Consider the following 14,797-nt stretch of genomic DNA (forward strand, 5'->3'; position numbering starts at 1 on the left):
GCACGCACGCACGCACGCACGCACGCACACACACACACACACACACACACAGAACCCTCGCTATCTCCAGTGAACAGACCAAATCTCCATGACTGTTTCTTATCCTCAACCATTTCATTAGTGCCCTCCACCCTCTCTCTATCTCTGCCCCCCCTCCCCCTCCATCCTCCCCTTACCCGTCTCCTCTATGCTCCCCCCACCGCCCCCCCTCCCCCCCCTCTCTCTCTCTCTGAAACACAAGCTAATTGAAATAAATGAACTGGGGAACGAATCAGAGTTGATTACATCTGCTGTGTGGGGATGCTGATTGCAGCCTGGTTGAATGAATGTTGCAGAACTGGCCGGTAATGAAGAGGCTTGTTTGTACAGTATCTGAGTGGACATTCCAGACAGCCACACACACCCAAACACATGAATGTACACACACACACACACACACACACACACACACACACACACACACACACACACACACACGCTAACGCACAAACTATTTTCTACCCGCTCGGTTTCCTGTTTATTATTCGCACATCTCTTTTTGTTTTCAACAAATACACTTATTTCTCACAGGCAAACAGACCATAACTCAAGTCCTCAGAATAACTGTACAATATATAAAATGTGAGCAACAAAACACTATACACAGGAAAGGCAGGGCAAGGGACAGGATTGGAGTGGAGTTCATTACTGGAATGTTTAAATACTAACAACCTGATGGAGACGGGATGGATAAAAATAGTCTGTTGTTTTTGTGGTAGAGAAACCATGAACAGTATGAAGGCGAAGACAGTAATTAACTGACTAATTAAAGCTGTGATACCTGTAGTCTTTATATCTCTATAACAAAAGTGATTGTGCACCTAACCTTTTAACCACTTAACCTACCAGTCCTATATATACTTCATTGACTGGTTCCCCCAGGTTTCAATACTTGGCCCCCTCCTTTTCCCCCCCTCAATTTCTTTGCCGAAAATATCGGATGCAAAGAATACACTGCAACATGCCACGTCATGAGCTTATAGATCTGCTATTTCTGCAAAATGTTTGCCTATTATTGCTCAATATTTGCCCATTATGCCATGCTCAGAACAGGCCAGGGTTCTTAACTTGGTGTGGGGCATCAACTAGGGCAGATGTGCCAACAACCCAGCAGACCTAATTGGCAAAACACTAAGATTGTAATGATAATATATAGTGTAACATTATTTAAAAAGATAACATGATATTTTCTTTCTTTAAAACCTTGAAAAGTGTGTCTTCATAGTGATAGCAATAAATAACAACATAAAGTATAATATGTTGGTTGATCCAAGCCGGAACAAACATGCTCTGAAAACCGTACGTGGCCCATCCGACCATTTAACCCATTAAGACCTGAGGCCCATTCTACAAATGCCTTCTAAACCAATAGTTCTTTCAAGATTGTTAAAAAATGTCCAAATAGCAGTTGTACAAGCTCACAGCACGCGGCACCAAGTGACACGCTGTGAGCTGTACATCTGCTATTTTTGAATAGCCAACGCAAAAATCTAAATGACACATGCTTTCCCGGTTTTGTGCCCTCATCCAGAAAAGGTCGGGAACCGTTTAGGGTGTTTCCTAACAGTTGTGTTCTACAATATGCTACCAATACAGTAACTTTCTCCTTTGCCAGTCCTCTAGCCCTGCCTAAAGAAACACATACTGTAAACACAGACACTTTAAACAATATAATCATTTTTAGCACCAATGAAGAGCATGACATTTAAAAGAAGCACCAACATAATATATTGTCAAAGTTTGAACATATGAACAAAGTGAAGAGACCATTAACAAAACAAAAAAAACAAAAAACAGGTGGTGGAACAGCGTACAGAGAAGAGAAAGGTTTTTAGGTGATAACCAAATGCTTTCAAGAAATGCATGAAATGTCATTTGATATCAAGGACTGCAGTGAAGAAAGACTAGAGATCATTATGCTTAATCAGCATGCTGGTAATCTCATCCTTCCCCTGAAATATGCCACAGCCAAGCCGTTGAGGTCTGTCACACCAAGTATGTACCACATAGGAGTGCAAAGATGACACACAGGGTAGTGTAATCGGTGGAGACATGGAGGGCTAAAAATGCCTCCTATTATCTGGCCTGTGGCGCAAACCAGTCCAATAAAGGAAACAACCTTATCCGTTCAAGTAAGTGTCAGGCTCAATAACTAGCAACACCTATTGAATACTAATCAAGGTCATTCACGAGAGAACTGCAGTTGAAGGGTAAAAAATACAATTTATCATTCCTGGACACAGAAATTAAATATGCTACTCGCGTGGAATTAATATGCTAGGCTAGTATAGTACAGCTAAGCAGTTGTCAGCATAAAGAAATCGGAGCATGCAAATGAGTGGGCTACGACAGCGTCCGAAGAATTCCACCCCACAAAATTATAATCCGTAAGGCAGCAACTAATTTGCACCATGACCTAAACAGTGGTTCTCAAATGGCTCTTTTGGACCATGAAGGACAACCCAAACTTCCAGAACATGAAACATTCCAGAACACCTGAAGTTCTGTGATTTGTTTTTTGTTGGTTTGTTGGTTTGTTTGTTTGTTTCCATTATAACCAGAACGAACCCTGAAGGTGGAGCCTGGAGGTACATCCTAAATAAATAAAAAGTCTAGGTGCTGTAGGCTATGGAAACAAAAACCTGTGAAATACACAGAATTGCACAGTTCACTTCGTTCTTGTAGTGGAATAGAGCCAGAACTGGTGCCTAGGTAGTATGTAGGTAGTAGGTACCCACAGGGGTCTTTTCACAATTATTATTATATGGCAATTCAGATCATGTGCTTTACTCTCTCCACCGTCATGTCCCCACCTATAGTAAAGACAGTTGTAGTAGGCTGTGCTCAATGGGAGACCCTGGCAAAACAGATTTTCAGATGGGGGTCTGCAACTTAATATTATGTATCATTTTGAGGGTCTTTGACACAAAATAGTTTGAGAACCACTAACCTAAAAAAGTCCCTCTGCACTAGACCCATACCGCACAATGATAAGACAGTTCCTATCCAAGCAACGGAGGTCTGTCTTTTAAAATTGTTCATTGTCAAGTGTCACAGTACTTCTAACTCTAGCGGATTCAACAACAACAGCACACTGAACAAAAAGACAAAAAGAGAAAAAAACAACAACAAAATTAAATATATCTAAATGGAAGTTTTCCCTTTCATAAATGTTCATGTTCTTCTTCTTGTTCCCCTGTATTGCCGGGTTTCTCGCTGATGTGGAGCCATGGAATAGAGTATCTCAGTGGTTGTCGAAGAGTCTTACAAAATATACCACAAACACACCTCTTATAGGAACATATATAATAAATATTGCTTGGGGGCAGTGGTAAAGTCCAGTTTGTTTTTTTTGGTTCATTTTCCATTCACAACTTGTGCAGGACATTCTCTGTGTTGCTGGCATCAATGTTAACCATTGAAGCATACGCGTCCAACTTGGAAGCCGAATTTTTGGTTGCTGTTGCCAAAGTCTGATGGAGCAACATCTATAATAGGGAGCAGCTCGGCTGATGGAGAGTCAATTTCTAGAACTGTCCGTTCTTGGCTCCTCCGAGACTGCATGTGAAAAAGACAAACAAACAAATCAAAGACAAATTAGAATCTGCTTCATCTACATCAGTGGTGGGAGAAGTACTCCTCAGATGTTTTACTTAAGTAAAAGTAGCAATACCACATTGAAATAATATTGTAAAAAGGTTTTGTAAGTACTAAAATGTAATGTAAAATCTGTCAAACCTTTTTGAAAATGGCAGAGGTACAAACAGAGCTACAAGCTCACAACGTGCCATGACTCACGATGTGATGCGTTGTGAGCTTGAAGTTTAAAATAGGATTTATGTATGAAGTATTGAAATATGGAAATACTCGAGTAAAGTCAAAGTACTTGAGTAAATGTACTTTCCACCACTGCTCTACAACATTAGCCAATACCCAATACCCAATACCATCTCTATACCCAGTCTGCCCCGAATCCTCATTTACATGAGAACCAATAATCTGATGGCTACCATCTGCAAGACCCTTATTGAATCAAGCACCATCTGACAACCGTATAACACAACGGATAAACACATTAGCTTCATTACAGCTAATTCCGGATCAGCCAGCCTCTCTCTCTCTCTCTCTCTCTCTGTCTCTCTGGTGTCATAATGTCTGATTTTACACTTGGTTGCATGCTGAAAATAGCTCTGAAAATAGCAGATCTACAAGCTCACAACGCGTTGCTATTTTCAGAGCGCAACGCCTGACAAACATAAAATGACCTGTTTTTTAGCTCTACTGGATCTCTCCTCCACTAGTTCCTCCCTGGCATTTTAGTCTAGTTTTTATTTGTTGATGAAAATTGTCAATATAAGATATCCTAGCTTAGTTTTTATTCAGTTTTCGTCAGTGACAAAAGGTAGTCGACAAACATTTTTCTTTATAGTTTTTAGTCGATGAAATGAACACCGGTTGGCACACTGACCTGGCACCCGTCATGCACTGTCTGGATGAAGGGGCTCTTGGCCTGGGTGAGCTCCTCGTCGTTGCTGGCCCTGAAGCGCAGCGCGTGCTTGTAGGAGCGCGCCGTGCTGTCGAACCAGCCTGCAGAGTTCTGGCAGGTGTAGGTGAAGCTCTGGTGGGCTGTAGCGCTCAGGAGTTTCAGGAAGGTCAGCTGAACAACGTGCACTGGAGTCCCATCACTGTCGATGTAGGAGAACTGCACACAGACACAGCAGAAGGCACAGCAGTGTTCATTGTTGTGACAGAACATTCTGATTTAGTCTTAGTCTTTTGAATAGCACATCATTTTGTTTTAGTCCTATTTTAGTCATCTGTGATTGTAAAAACGAATAAGCCCTAACCACACCAGAGGGTCGCCATGCAATTCCTTGCAACATGCAACTAGGCTACTTGCAACCATTATTCCCAATCACCCAATGGCTGTTGCAAGGAGTTGCATTGGTGTGGTTTGTTTTGTTGCAAGGAGTTGCAGCTGGTGTGGTTTGGGCCTTAGTCTAGTCTTAGTCGACAAAATATTAAAATATTTTAGTCTTTTAGTCAAAATTAACACTGGGGCACAGTATGTGTTTCCCAAATCCAAGCCCTAATCAAAAATTGTGAAAATAGGCGATCTACAAGTTGCAAATGTGTGGGGGGGAGGGGGTGGTCGTGGATAATTTTTTTTGTCATGGATAAAAAAAGGAGTGGATTAGATACAAGTATTCACACATACCTAAGTTGTATTTATAATGTTGTAACTGTTAACTAAGCATTGTATTCTTGTGTGCAGCTTCATTTTGTGTGTGATTCTAGAATTGGGTTAGGGTCAACCAGAGACCACTGTTGTTTTCCCATTGTCAGCTACATTTAGTGTCCCTGCTCCCACTTTTGATGTACAGCGTTTTATTTATTCTTTTTGCATTTTATTGTCTTGCATCTTTGTCTTTCTGCAAAAACCAATTGCCCACCAGGGACAAATAAAGTTGCATGCTGAAGTAAAGTTGCAAGTTGACATAGAGCCAATAATAGCAATAGCAATACAGTAGCATACAGTCTTTCTCACAGAGAAGAGGCAACATGGTGAATATAAACCTGTCAGACGTGGTGTGACACAGTGACAGTAGCAATTTCATTTCTATCAAACCTTGTCAGTTGTTTATAAATCTCCCAATTTATATTCATGAATAAATGTATGTAAAGGCGTGGGGCAGGTCATCCGAGGTTAGCATAACTCGCCTTTAGCGGGGGATCAAGATTTCAATGGGAAAAGTGAAGGAGATGAGAAGAAGAATTGAACAAGCACTCCATGTGAGTGAGTGAGTGAGTGAGTGAGTGAGTGAGTGAGTGAGTCATCCTCGCTGCTAGTACTAAAACCAACTTCTAGCCAAACAAAAACAGTATGATCTCAGAACTGGTTGAATTGAACAGTTTTTAACCCATTAAAGGAGAATTCCGGATTAACAATTTTCTTACCTTAAATCTGATTAATCTGATGTAATCAGATTGTTATTCTATTCAATAACAATCTGTTATTCTATCCAATAACAATCGGTTATTCTATCCAATAACGAGTGGTACAGGTGAGAAATGACCTAACATTCAGAGTGCACTGCAGCTCAGAGAACACATTGTGCAGTATATATGGTGATTATGAAAGACAAAAAAATCGATTTAGCCCAGCACGCACGGTCGGCGCTGCGCTACACTGCTCTGGATGTTATGTCATTTTTTTACCTCTATCAATCGTTATTAGATATAATAATATTAATATATTATTATTACAATTATTATTATTATTATTACCCGTATTATTATTATTATTATTCTTGTGTGTGCTCTCTGTTCCATGCTCTCGTTCAAACGTCCTCAATTAGAACGGGTAATTGGAACAGGACTAATGCCAGAGATTAATGGTTGGAGGCGTTTGATTTACCTTCATGCCTCTCCTGTACTGGCTGAACCAGCCTCCTGGCGTCTCTTTGTTCCAAGCTGCTAATTTCACCTGTAAACAAAAAGACAGGGAGGAGGGGGAGCCGTTACGTGCATAATCGTACATATGTATTTGTGCGCTCATGCGAGCATGCCAGTGGAAATTATGTAAAGATGAAGTGATGATATCCAAGTCTGATGCACATATTCTGTCTCCTGTGTGCATCTTCAAAGACGTTTCGATCCATATGGGACCTGTAGTGATTTGCAAAGCCAGCTTTTCAAAGGCTGACAAGCTGTAGGTTTTGGGGACTCACTATCTCAATCCTCTTGTCAGGGTAGAGGCAGGTTTCTCCATCAGCTGTGAAGTTACAGTAGACCTTGATGGAATCGCGGTGACAGCCTTGGTTAGGATCTATCCAGTAGTCTCCTGGGGTGGTGGTGGGGGGGGGGGGCATGGAAATAACACATCAATCACACATCAGATGTAGTCCTGCCAGACACACCTCAGAGAATACGATGACAACATAGGGGAAATGATGAACTGCATCATATGCTAACAAAGTCAGTGCCTCTGTAAAAAGGGGCTGAAATAATGGAGAAGATGATGGAGTCCTTCTTGAATGGGCCGAGACATTTAAAACGGGAGTTTCATTATGAAGCGATCTCTTTGCTCACCGTCTTTGTAGTCGGGCTGGATCATCATGAGCTCTTTGCAGGTGCGTGCGGGGCTCTCGTACGTTCCCAGCGGCCTCCTCATGAGCTCCACCTCAGTCTTCATGGAGTTGAGGGAGGCGAACACCTCCTCCATGCCCTCAGCCTCCACCAGGGGCTGGTCCCCCTGGAGGAACTCCTCCAGCTCTGGATCTGGGTAGTACTCCTCCTGCCCTGACCGCGCCGATCCTCCGCCCCGTTCCGAATGCCTCTTCCTCTTCCTCCTGCCCTCCCGCATGGGCAGGGGCTGGACCATGGTGGCAGGGGGTCCCTGAACATCAAGGAGACAGGTGAGTTCAAAGGGTATTGTCAAAAATGGATGATACTGATGGATGGAGTAGAATTGGACATGAGCAATTGAGTATACTTACGGGAAGTCCAGGGGGGCCAATCCGGCCTGTGTCTCCTTGGGGACCTTCGGGACCCTAGAGAATTGGGGGATGACAAAGCTCTGTGTCAGTCATCCTCTCACCTGGAACCCTTCTCACACCAGTTGGCCAAATCCTATCTTTATCCGGGCAGATATGGCTGCCGCTTTACAGGATTATCCAGCTATGTGCATCAGCAGTCTTTTGGTCAAAGCCCCGGCTCTCAAGACACGCTATAGTGGTTTTCATCACATCACATACACCAGAACCAAATCCTATTATGAGGACCCACTGGAAAAAATCACACATAAGGCAAGCGTGGCTGTACAGCAAGCTTTTAGTCCCAAAGACATGCAGTAAACACAGAAAAGCATAGCGATTATGAAGCATGGTACATTTGAGCCAACACACAAATAAACACTCTCTCTCCCTCTCTCTCTCTCTCTCTCTCTCTCTGTCTCTCTCTCTCTCTCTTGACCAGAGCATATGTTGCTGACAGCTGGGCTGGGGTGCGAGGACAGCAATGCTAACATGGGAATAGGAGAGATTACAACACTCACCGTGTCTCCCTTTGATCCTCTCTCGCCACTTGCACCCTAGAAGAAGAGAAGAGAGTTGGCTCGGTGAGGAGGTTGAAAGCGATACCGTCATGACATGATCAGATTCATACTGTATGTCATAGTGTTGAGCCCACACTGTAAATACAGCAAAATACTAACGTAAGGGCTGGTTATGCTTGACTTTAGGAGTTTAGTAACAATAGCAGTAATCAATCAATCATGTATCCAAATTACACAAAAATAACACTGTGAATTAATTCATGACAGTATCTGAGGAAAGTGGGTACAATAATCAGCAGATAGAAAAGCTTACCGCTAGTCCAGTCATTCCCGGGGGGCCATTGGGACCAGGGGGCCCACCTTTACCCTAGAATAGGAACACAACAAATCACACCTCATATTAATCTCATGTACGTACTGTACTGCAAAATCCTGAACGTGAATTTAACTCTGACATAAACTCTTAAGAGTTAAATTAACAATACATTGTTGCCCTCTACTGTAGTGCAGTGGTTCCCAAAGTGGGGTACGGGGACCCCTAGGGGTCCTTGAGGGAGTTCCAGGGGGTCCCCAGCTAAATGATAGTTATAGGAACCAAATGGACCCTTATGGGTCTGTAACTCAGAATGTACAAATGGAACCAAATTGACACATTTGTACATTTGTCTATTTGTACACTCTCAGAGTTAAATTAACTTGGATTTTACAATATAAATTGGGGTCCCAGAGATAAAAAATGCCATTAAATAGGGGTCCGTAGCCTAATTCAGGTCAAACCGGGGGCCCTTTCTTGAAATGAAATTGGTTGAAAATCACTGCTAGAGCCGTAAATATTCTCTTATGGGGGTCCCTGGCATATCTTTTCAAATAACGTGAACCACTGCTGTAGCGTACCCCATCTCCTTTGACTCCGGGTGTGCCCTGGTGTCCTGGAAGGCCTCTGTCTCCCTTCTCTCCGTGATCTCCTGGGGGTCCGATAAGACCGATCAAACCGCCGTGACCCTGCAGGGAACAACGGGGGGGCGGGCGGGGGGACATCGCATATCAGCAAACAGCAGCGATTGACAGAGGCTTCATACTATGTCTGCTACAGATGTATTGGCTCTCTGTCTGTATGTCTGTCAGGAGCTGAATGGATAAGACACTGACCTTATCACCCTTGGTTCCAGGGTCTCCTTTTAACCCCGGGAGTCCTGCTGGTCCCTGTGAACAAGTCAAGGCTCATTATATGGTGGTGCACATCACTGATCTCACACTCAGACACCACCGCTGCCGTCTGTTGCAGAGAAACCTTGTAACTCCATATTTCATATTTCTTTGGTTTTTCATAAATTAATACCCTATTTTATAACTAGTCGTATCAAGTGTCTCGCAAAAGTAGCTGAAATAGCCGATCTACAACCCCACAATGCACCGTGTAGAGCTCTATTGTCACCATTTTTGACAGGCCCAAAATAGAGACACCAGGTTGAAAGTTGTTAGGTCTATTCTGCGGGTTTTATAAATATTTAACAATAGCTTGTGACTAAATAAATAATAACTACACTACATTGGATCCATTGGAACACAGTTTCTTCTTCTTTTTTTTTTTTTCTTTTTTTTTTTACATTTCCTGAAAAGTAACAGTTTTGGACAAACCGTACAAGGCCATATGGGGCCATACAAGATTTATTGTTAACATTTAAAAAATTAAGCAGATTTACAAGACTATTATCGACTATTTTAAGGTGGTTAAACCGATGTTGATGCTATATTAACTCATACTGTCAGAGGGTTCACTGCAGTGTAGTAAGGTTCTATTAACTCATAGGGTTCACTGTCAGCCCAGTGTTAGGTTCTTACCATTGGTCCCGGTGGTCCGGTCATCCCTGGTGGTCCATTTAGCCCTTGTTCACCCTGGAGATTGAGCACAGCATGCAGAGTAAAATCTTCAGTTGGAACGTATTCATTTATAAATCAGAGTGAACAAATGAAAACTTCTGGGTTTAGGGTATTTTTAACATACTCTAATCTAATGAATGGCATATGGAGTACTAATACTATGTAACTAGTACAGTACATCTGCAGTGGTTGGAGGCGGTCCCTCTACTATTGACAAACCTAGGTTTAGACAGTACCGCACACCGACTGGAAGAAGCCATGCCTGAAGCTCACAAACCCAAAATGTCTCCCCTGGCCAAGTATGAGTATTGGTTGGGTATATGAAATGGCAGTGTATATTGAAATGAATGAACACCCACACCCAAGACAATAATGACATTCTACCGTCATTTGGTTGAACTGCTAAAGGCGTAAAGTGCACTGACCCCAGGTCCTGGGATCCCTCTGAGGCCCTCTGTGCCAGGCTTCCCTGACTGTCCCTGGGCTCCCACTGGACCAGTCTTCCCCGCCAGACCTTCTGGGCCTGTTGCTCCCTGTAGAACAAAGACAGACAGCAAGGCATCAGATACAGCAATGTACTGTAGTATGTTATGATACTACTGTATACTGTATAAGTTGCCATAGCACTTGCCCTAGCCTCGACGACCTTACAGGCGTAAGGCTAAACTTATGTAATTTAGATAGCATTCTATGTAGACATAGCACTTTATAGGGTATGGTATAGGCATAGCTTCACTGTACAGAGAATCTACTGTTAGACAGATGCTAGGTTCTTAGCTTGCTTATGATTCTTGATGACTATTTCTATGTATTTGATGTATTACCATGTGTTGTTCTTGCTTACTGAAAGTCGCTTTCCATTAAGAGCGTCTGCTAAATGCCTGAATTGTAAATTGCATACTCAACAATATAGTATGTTATGATCTAATCTATCTAATCTAATATCAAACATGTCACACACACTAGTCTGATTTACCTTTGATCCCTTCATTCCTTGCTTCCCTTCTTTTCCGGCAGCTCCCAAGTGACCCTGGTTGGAAAGGAAGACGGAAAGAAACAATCATGACCATGTTTAGAGGTCATGCATGATTTGTGTTCAATTGACAACTGATTTCTTCAGTTAATTATGAAAACACTTGAAAGATGTTTGAGGCACGCACGCACGTACACAAATCTAAGTGCCGTTTCTTACACGTAGACACACAAACCCCACATATAGATCATAAATAAGTAAACTTACCCTCCGCCCTGGGGGTCCTGAAGGGCCTGGCTCTCCAGAGGCACCTGGGGGGCCCTGCAGAGAACAGAACAAAGGGTTAAAAAATTTAAACAGAGATGATGCAACAACAAAGACGTGGAGAAGAAAGCTTTCTTTGCTATGATGATGATGATGATGATGATGATGAATAAGTAAAACACCTCTCCTTATGTGACAGAGAGTACAAAGACTTGATCTACACTACATCTACAGGAGCAGAGAATAGAGACACTGGTGTTTCTATGTTTATTTAAGATAAAAATCATACGGTACTCACAGCTTTGCCAGGATCACCGTCGTCTCCCTTAGTCCCTGGTCCTCCATCCACTCCCTGGACAAAAATCAAAGCAGGTCAAAACAGGTTAAATAACGATATCTCTAGTTGCCTCTCTCTCCAGTATATTGCATCTCTATATTTCTTATTACAGTGATTCACTCACATTGGCGCCTGCCTCCCCAGGGGGCCCTGAATCTCCAGGGAATCCAATGGGACCCTGTGGGCAACAGGAGTATGTTAGAGCTCAGACTCATACAATATCATATTACTGCGCTATACAGTACACACATAAAGCGCACAGTGAACTCACAAAGTTGCCTTTGGGTCCGTCCTCCCCTGGTATTCCTCTGATTCCTGCAGGTCCAGCTGCCCCGGGGGGGCCTGCGTCACCCTTCTCCCCAAAGTCGCCTTTACCCCCCTGGGATCAAAAATGCACAGACCATGGTTGAAAAGAGGCAAGCGTGAGATCATCAACAGAAGAGATTGATTGAGAAAATAGTAGGCCAATGCTATAGTAAAATAGTAGACCAGACTATAGGGTTGTTGTTATTCTTGTTACTTTGTAGCAATATACGTATAGTATATGACACAGTTTACACTTACTGTACCCTGTGGTTGTTGGCCATTTACATCAAGCACTATGACTGTAATGATAACTGTAACTATATCGTTCACCATTGCCATTGTTTATGGTGTGAACTCTGCCAACCACTTGAATCAGAATGATTATACCTTTACAGTTATCGTTATAGTTACAGACAGTGCTTGGTGTGAACGGCCATTAACCCAGTAAAACCGGGAAATCATTCGTGTCATCTTAGATTTTTAGCTATTAGCTATTTTTGAAAGATCGTGATTTGTTTGCAAATCTTTGCAAATCTTTGAATATAAAGCAAACATTTTTAACTCAAATCTTTGCTTCTGGGGTGATCCCTTGAACAAAATATTTTGAGATGGGGGTCGGCGGCCAATCCATTTTGGGGGGTTCTTGGCATGAAAATGTTTGAGAACCCACTGATAGGTGGCAGAAAACTATTTAGAAGACATTTGTAGACTCTGCCTCAGGTCTTAACGGGTTATGGTTCATGTCACTTTACTCCAAACTCCCACTTTGTCTAGGCTATTACAATTTAGACTCTAAATTGTAGTTGTATAGGAAGGAGAGAGAGAGAGATAGAGGGGGGGAGGGAGGGAGGGAGAGGGGAAGGGAGAGAGGACTCACAGCACCACCAGTCTCTCCTACTGGTCCAGGGTTTCCGGATTCTCCGTCTTCACCCTGGAATAGAAGGAACAGGTTAAGCTACCTGTACAGTACACTGACTGCACACACCACTGGGGGTGCGACAGTTAATACAACTGAAAGATTTAATTTATTTTTCTTAAACCAAAATGATAATTGTTATTTAACAAATTAATAATCAATCCCTATTTTGGACAGGTCATTATCGGTGGAGATTTTCAAACAATTTCAAAAACAGTATAAATAGCTGATCTCAAAGCTCACAATGTGGCACATCACAACAAGGTTGTAGATCTGCTATTTTTTTCCCACAACGCTAGTGTGAAACGGAGTATAAAATAATAATAATAAAAAATAATAATAAGTGGTTAATCAATTTGTTTATATATATATATACAATTATACACCGTATATATATATACTGTATATATATATATATACATATTAAAGCTTGATTCTTGATTATTCAATTATTTGAAAAAGTAATGGATATAATAATCACTAAGATAACAGTGGCAGCCCGGCCTACACAGCACATCACGTCCAAACCTTCTCACTAATGGGAACCACTGACCTTCTCTCCAACGAGTCCAGGCTGGCCAACTCCACCAGGCATTCCGGCCGCCCCCTACCGAGCAGGTAGAGAGAGAGAGGGGACATCATAAAACAGTAGCAGCTTTGAAATATTCATGTGATTTTCTTGAAATTCCAACCCTTGCTGCCTTTTTTGTGTGTTGTTGCTGCACTTGCTGTCTGTCAGCAGTTCTGTTCGCAGACAGCAGAAACTGGAGCAGCATTATCACTCTAACAAGGAGAAATACTTGTGTGTGTCAACTGCTGTGGGGATTGTAGAGAATAAGCTATTCCATCTCTCAGTTCGCTTGGGTTGTGTTGTGTGTGTGTGTGTGTGTGTGTGTGTGTGTGAGTGTGTGTGTGAGTCGCATGCACAGTTCTCCCGTGCTTATGCACGCTGATGAGATAGGCAGCAGTAATAGTTGTGTGTGTATGTGTGTGTGTGTGGGGGGGGGGGGGGGGGGGATGTTTTGTTAGACGTCTTGAAACAAACAGCAAAAGCAAAAACACATCTTCGCTAGAGTGCACATGTGTGCAGGCTGAGTGGATCAGAACACCACCAGTGAACTCCCCTGCTGTTAACACCCCGCATAGCTCTCATCCCATCCACTTCCCTCCCTCCCTCTCTCTCTCTCTCTCTCTCTCTCTCTCTCTCCCACCATTCTCAATCCATTTATGGATCCCACTGTCTTTGCTACCCCCCAACCCCCCATCCCACTCTTCCCGCAGTACAGCCCCAGTCAGTGTGTCTGTGGCTGACTTGCTGAATAATTGACCGACGTGTGAGAGAGGCTGTTGAGAAATGGCCATTACTGGAGGTAAATATAACTGCCTCCTAGGGATGATAGTCTAATACTCCTTAATGATTCATGGAGCGGTAAATATAACCCTCTCTCTCCCAGGAATTATATTCTAATACTTATTGAATAATTCAACTTTCCAAAGCAGGACAGGTCTGAGGAAAGGAGAGGCAGTTGTATAAGGATAAGCTACGTACTATTCAGATATATCTTTTTGTTTTTTTTGTTTTTTGGGGGGGGGGGGGAATCAATGGATTTGGCATTGTGCTGATAAAATTGTGTCACATTCTTCTCAGTTCATTTTCAGCAGTGGGATTTTTACCAATCTATTGTACTGTATATACTGAAGTTTTTATCAAACAAAGAAAATAAATCAATAGCTGTATCGATATTTTTACAGGAAGTTGAATGTGCCACAATTATTTTGGATACCCCGAGAGGCCCAATGGTGTATTATTGTATGGTGTCCCATTTAGAATTACCCGGTAAGCTCATATCCCAAATGAGAATTTTTAAATTATGACAGCTGGGATTTGCTGATATTAGCTGGATTATTGAGGCATGTAACACATTATCCCATTCATGATTGGTTTGTGTGTAAGTCTCATTACCATGGTAATATTCAGATATATTCTTTCAATTAATGTGCACGTGGAAGTTCATGATTGGAATA

At 42.4% G+C, this 14,797-nt stretch overlaps 1 protein-coding gene across 2 annotated transcripts in view; it reads right to left on the minus strand.

Annotated features, from left to right (window-relative positions):
- Positions 1-506: 506 nt before the first annotated feature.
- The window catches only part of col5a3a (collagen, type V, alpha 3a), a 71,337-nt gene continuing 57,046 nt past the window's right edge, over positions 507-14,797 (minus strand). For both annotated transcript variants that reach the window (XM_079521225.1, XM_079521224.1), the window contains 19 exons: positions 13,326-13,379; positions 12,734-12,787; positions 11,822-11,929; positions 11,675-11,728; positions 11,512-11,565; positions 11,217-11,270; positions 10,953-11,006; positions 10,402-10,509; positions 9,938-9,991; positions 9,245-9,298; positions 8,990-9,097; positions 8,409-8,462; positions 8,096-8,131; positions 7,539-7,592; positions 7,132-7,438; positions 6,771-6,883; positions 6,458-6,526; positions 4,508-4,741; positions 507-3,597 (listed from right to left, as the gene is read on the minus strand). In XM_079521225.1, the coding sequence (XP_079377351.1) occupies positions 3,451-3,597; positions 4,508-4,741; positions 6,458-6,526; positions 6,771-6,883; positions 7,132-7,438; positions 7,539-7,592; positions 8,096-8,131; positions 8,409-8,462; positions 8,990-9,097; positions 9,245-9,298; positions 9,938-9,991; positions 10,402-10,509; positions 10,953-11,006; positions 11,217-11,270; positions 11,512-11,565; positions 11,675-11,728; positions 11,822-11,929; positions 12,734-12,787; positions 13,326-13,379 (1,770 nt within the window). In that variant the 3' untranslated portion in view covers positions 507-3,450. The remainder of the gene's footprint in view (positions 3,598-4,507; positions 4,742-6,457; positions 6,527-6,770; positions 6,884-7,131; positions 7,439-7,538; positions 7,593-8,095; positions 8,132-8,408; positions 8,463-8,989; positions 9,098-9,244; positions 9,299-9,937; positions 9,992-10,401; positions 10,510-10,952; positions 11,007-11,216; positions 11,271-11,511; positions 11,566-11,674; positions 11,729-11,821; positions 11,930-12,733; positions 12,788-13,325; positions 13,380-14,797) is intronic.

The sequence above is a fragment of the Electrona antarctica genome (genome assembly GCF_951216825.1).
Source record: "Electrona antarctica genome assembly, chromosome: 14".
NCBI lineage: Eukaryota > Metazoa > Chordata > Actinopteri > Myctophiformes > Myctophidae > Electrona > Electrona antarctica.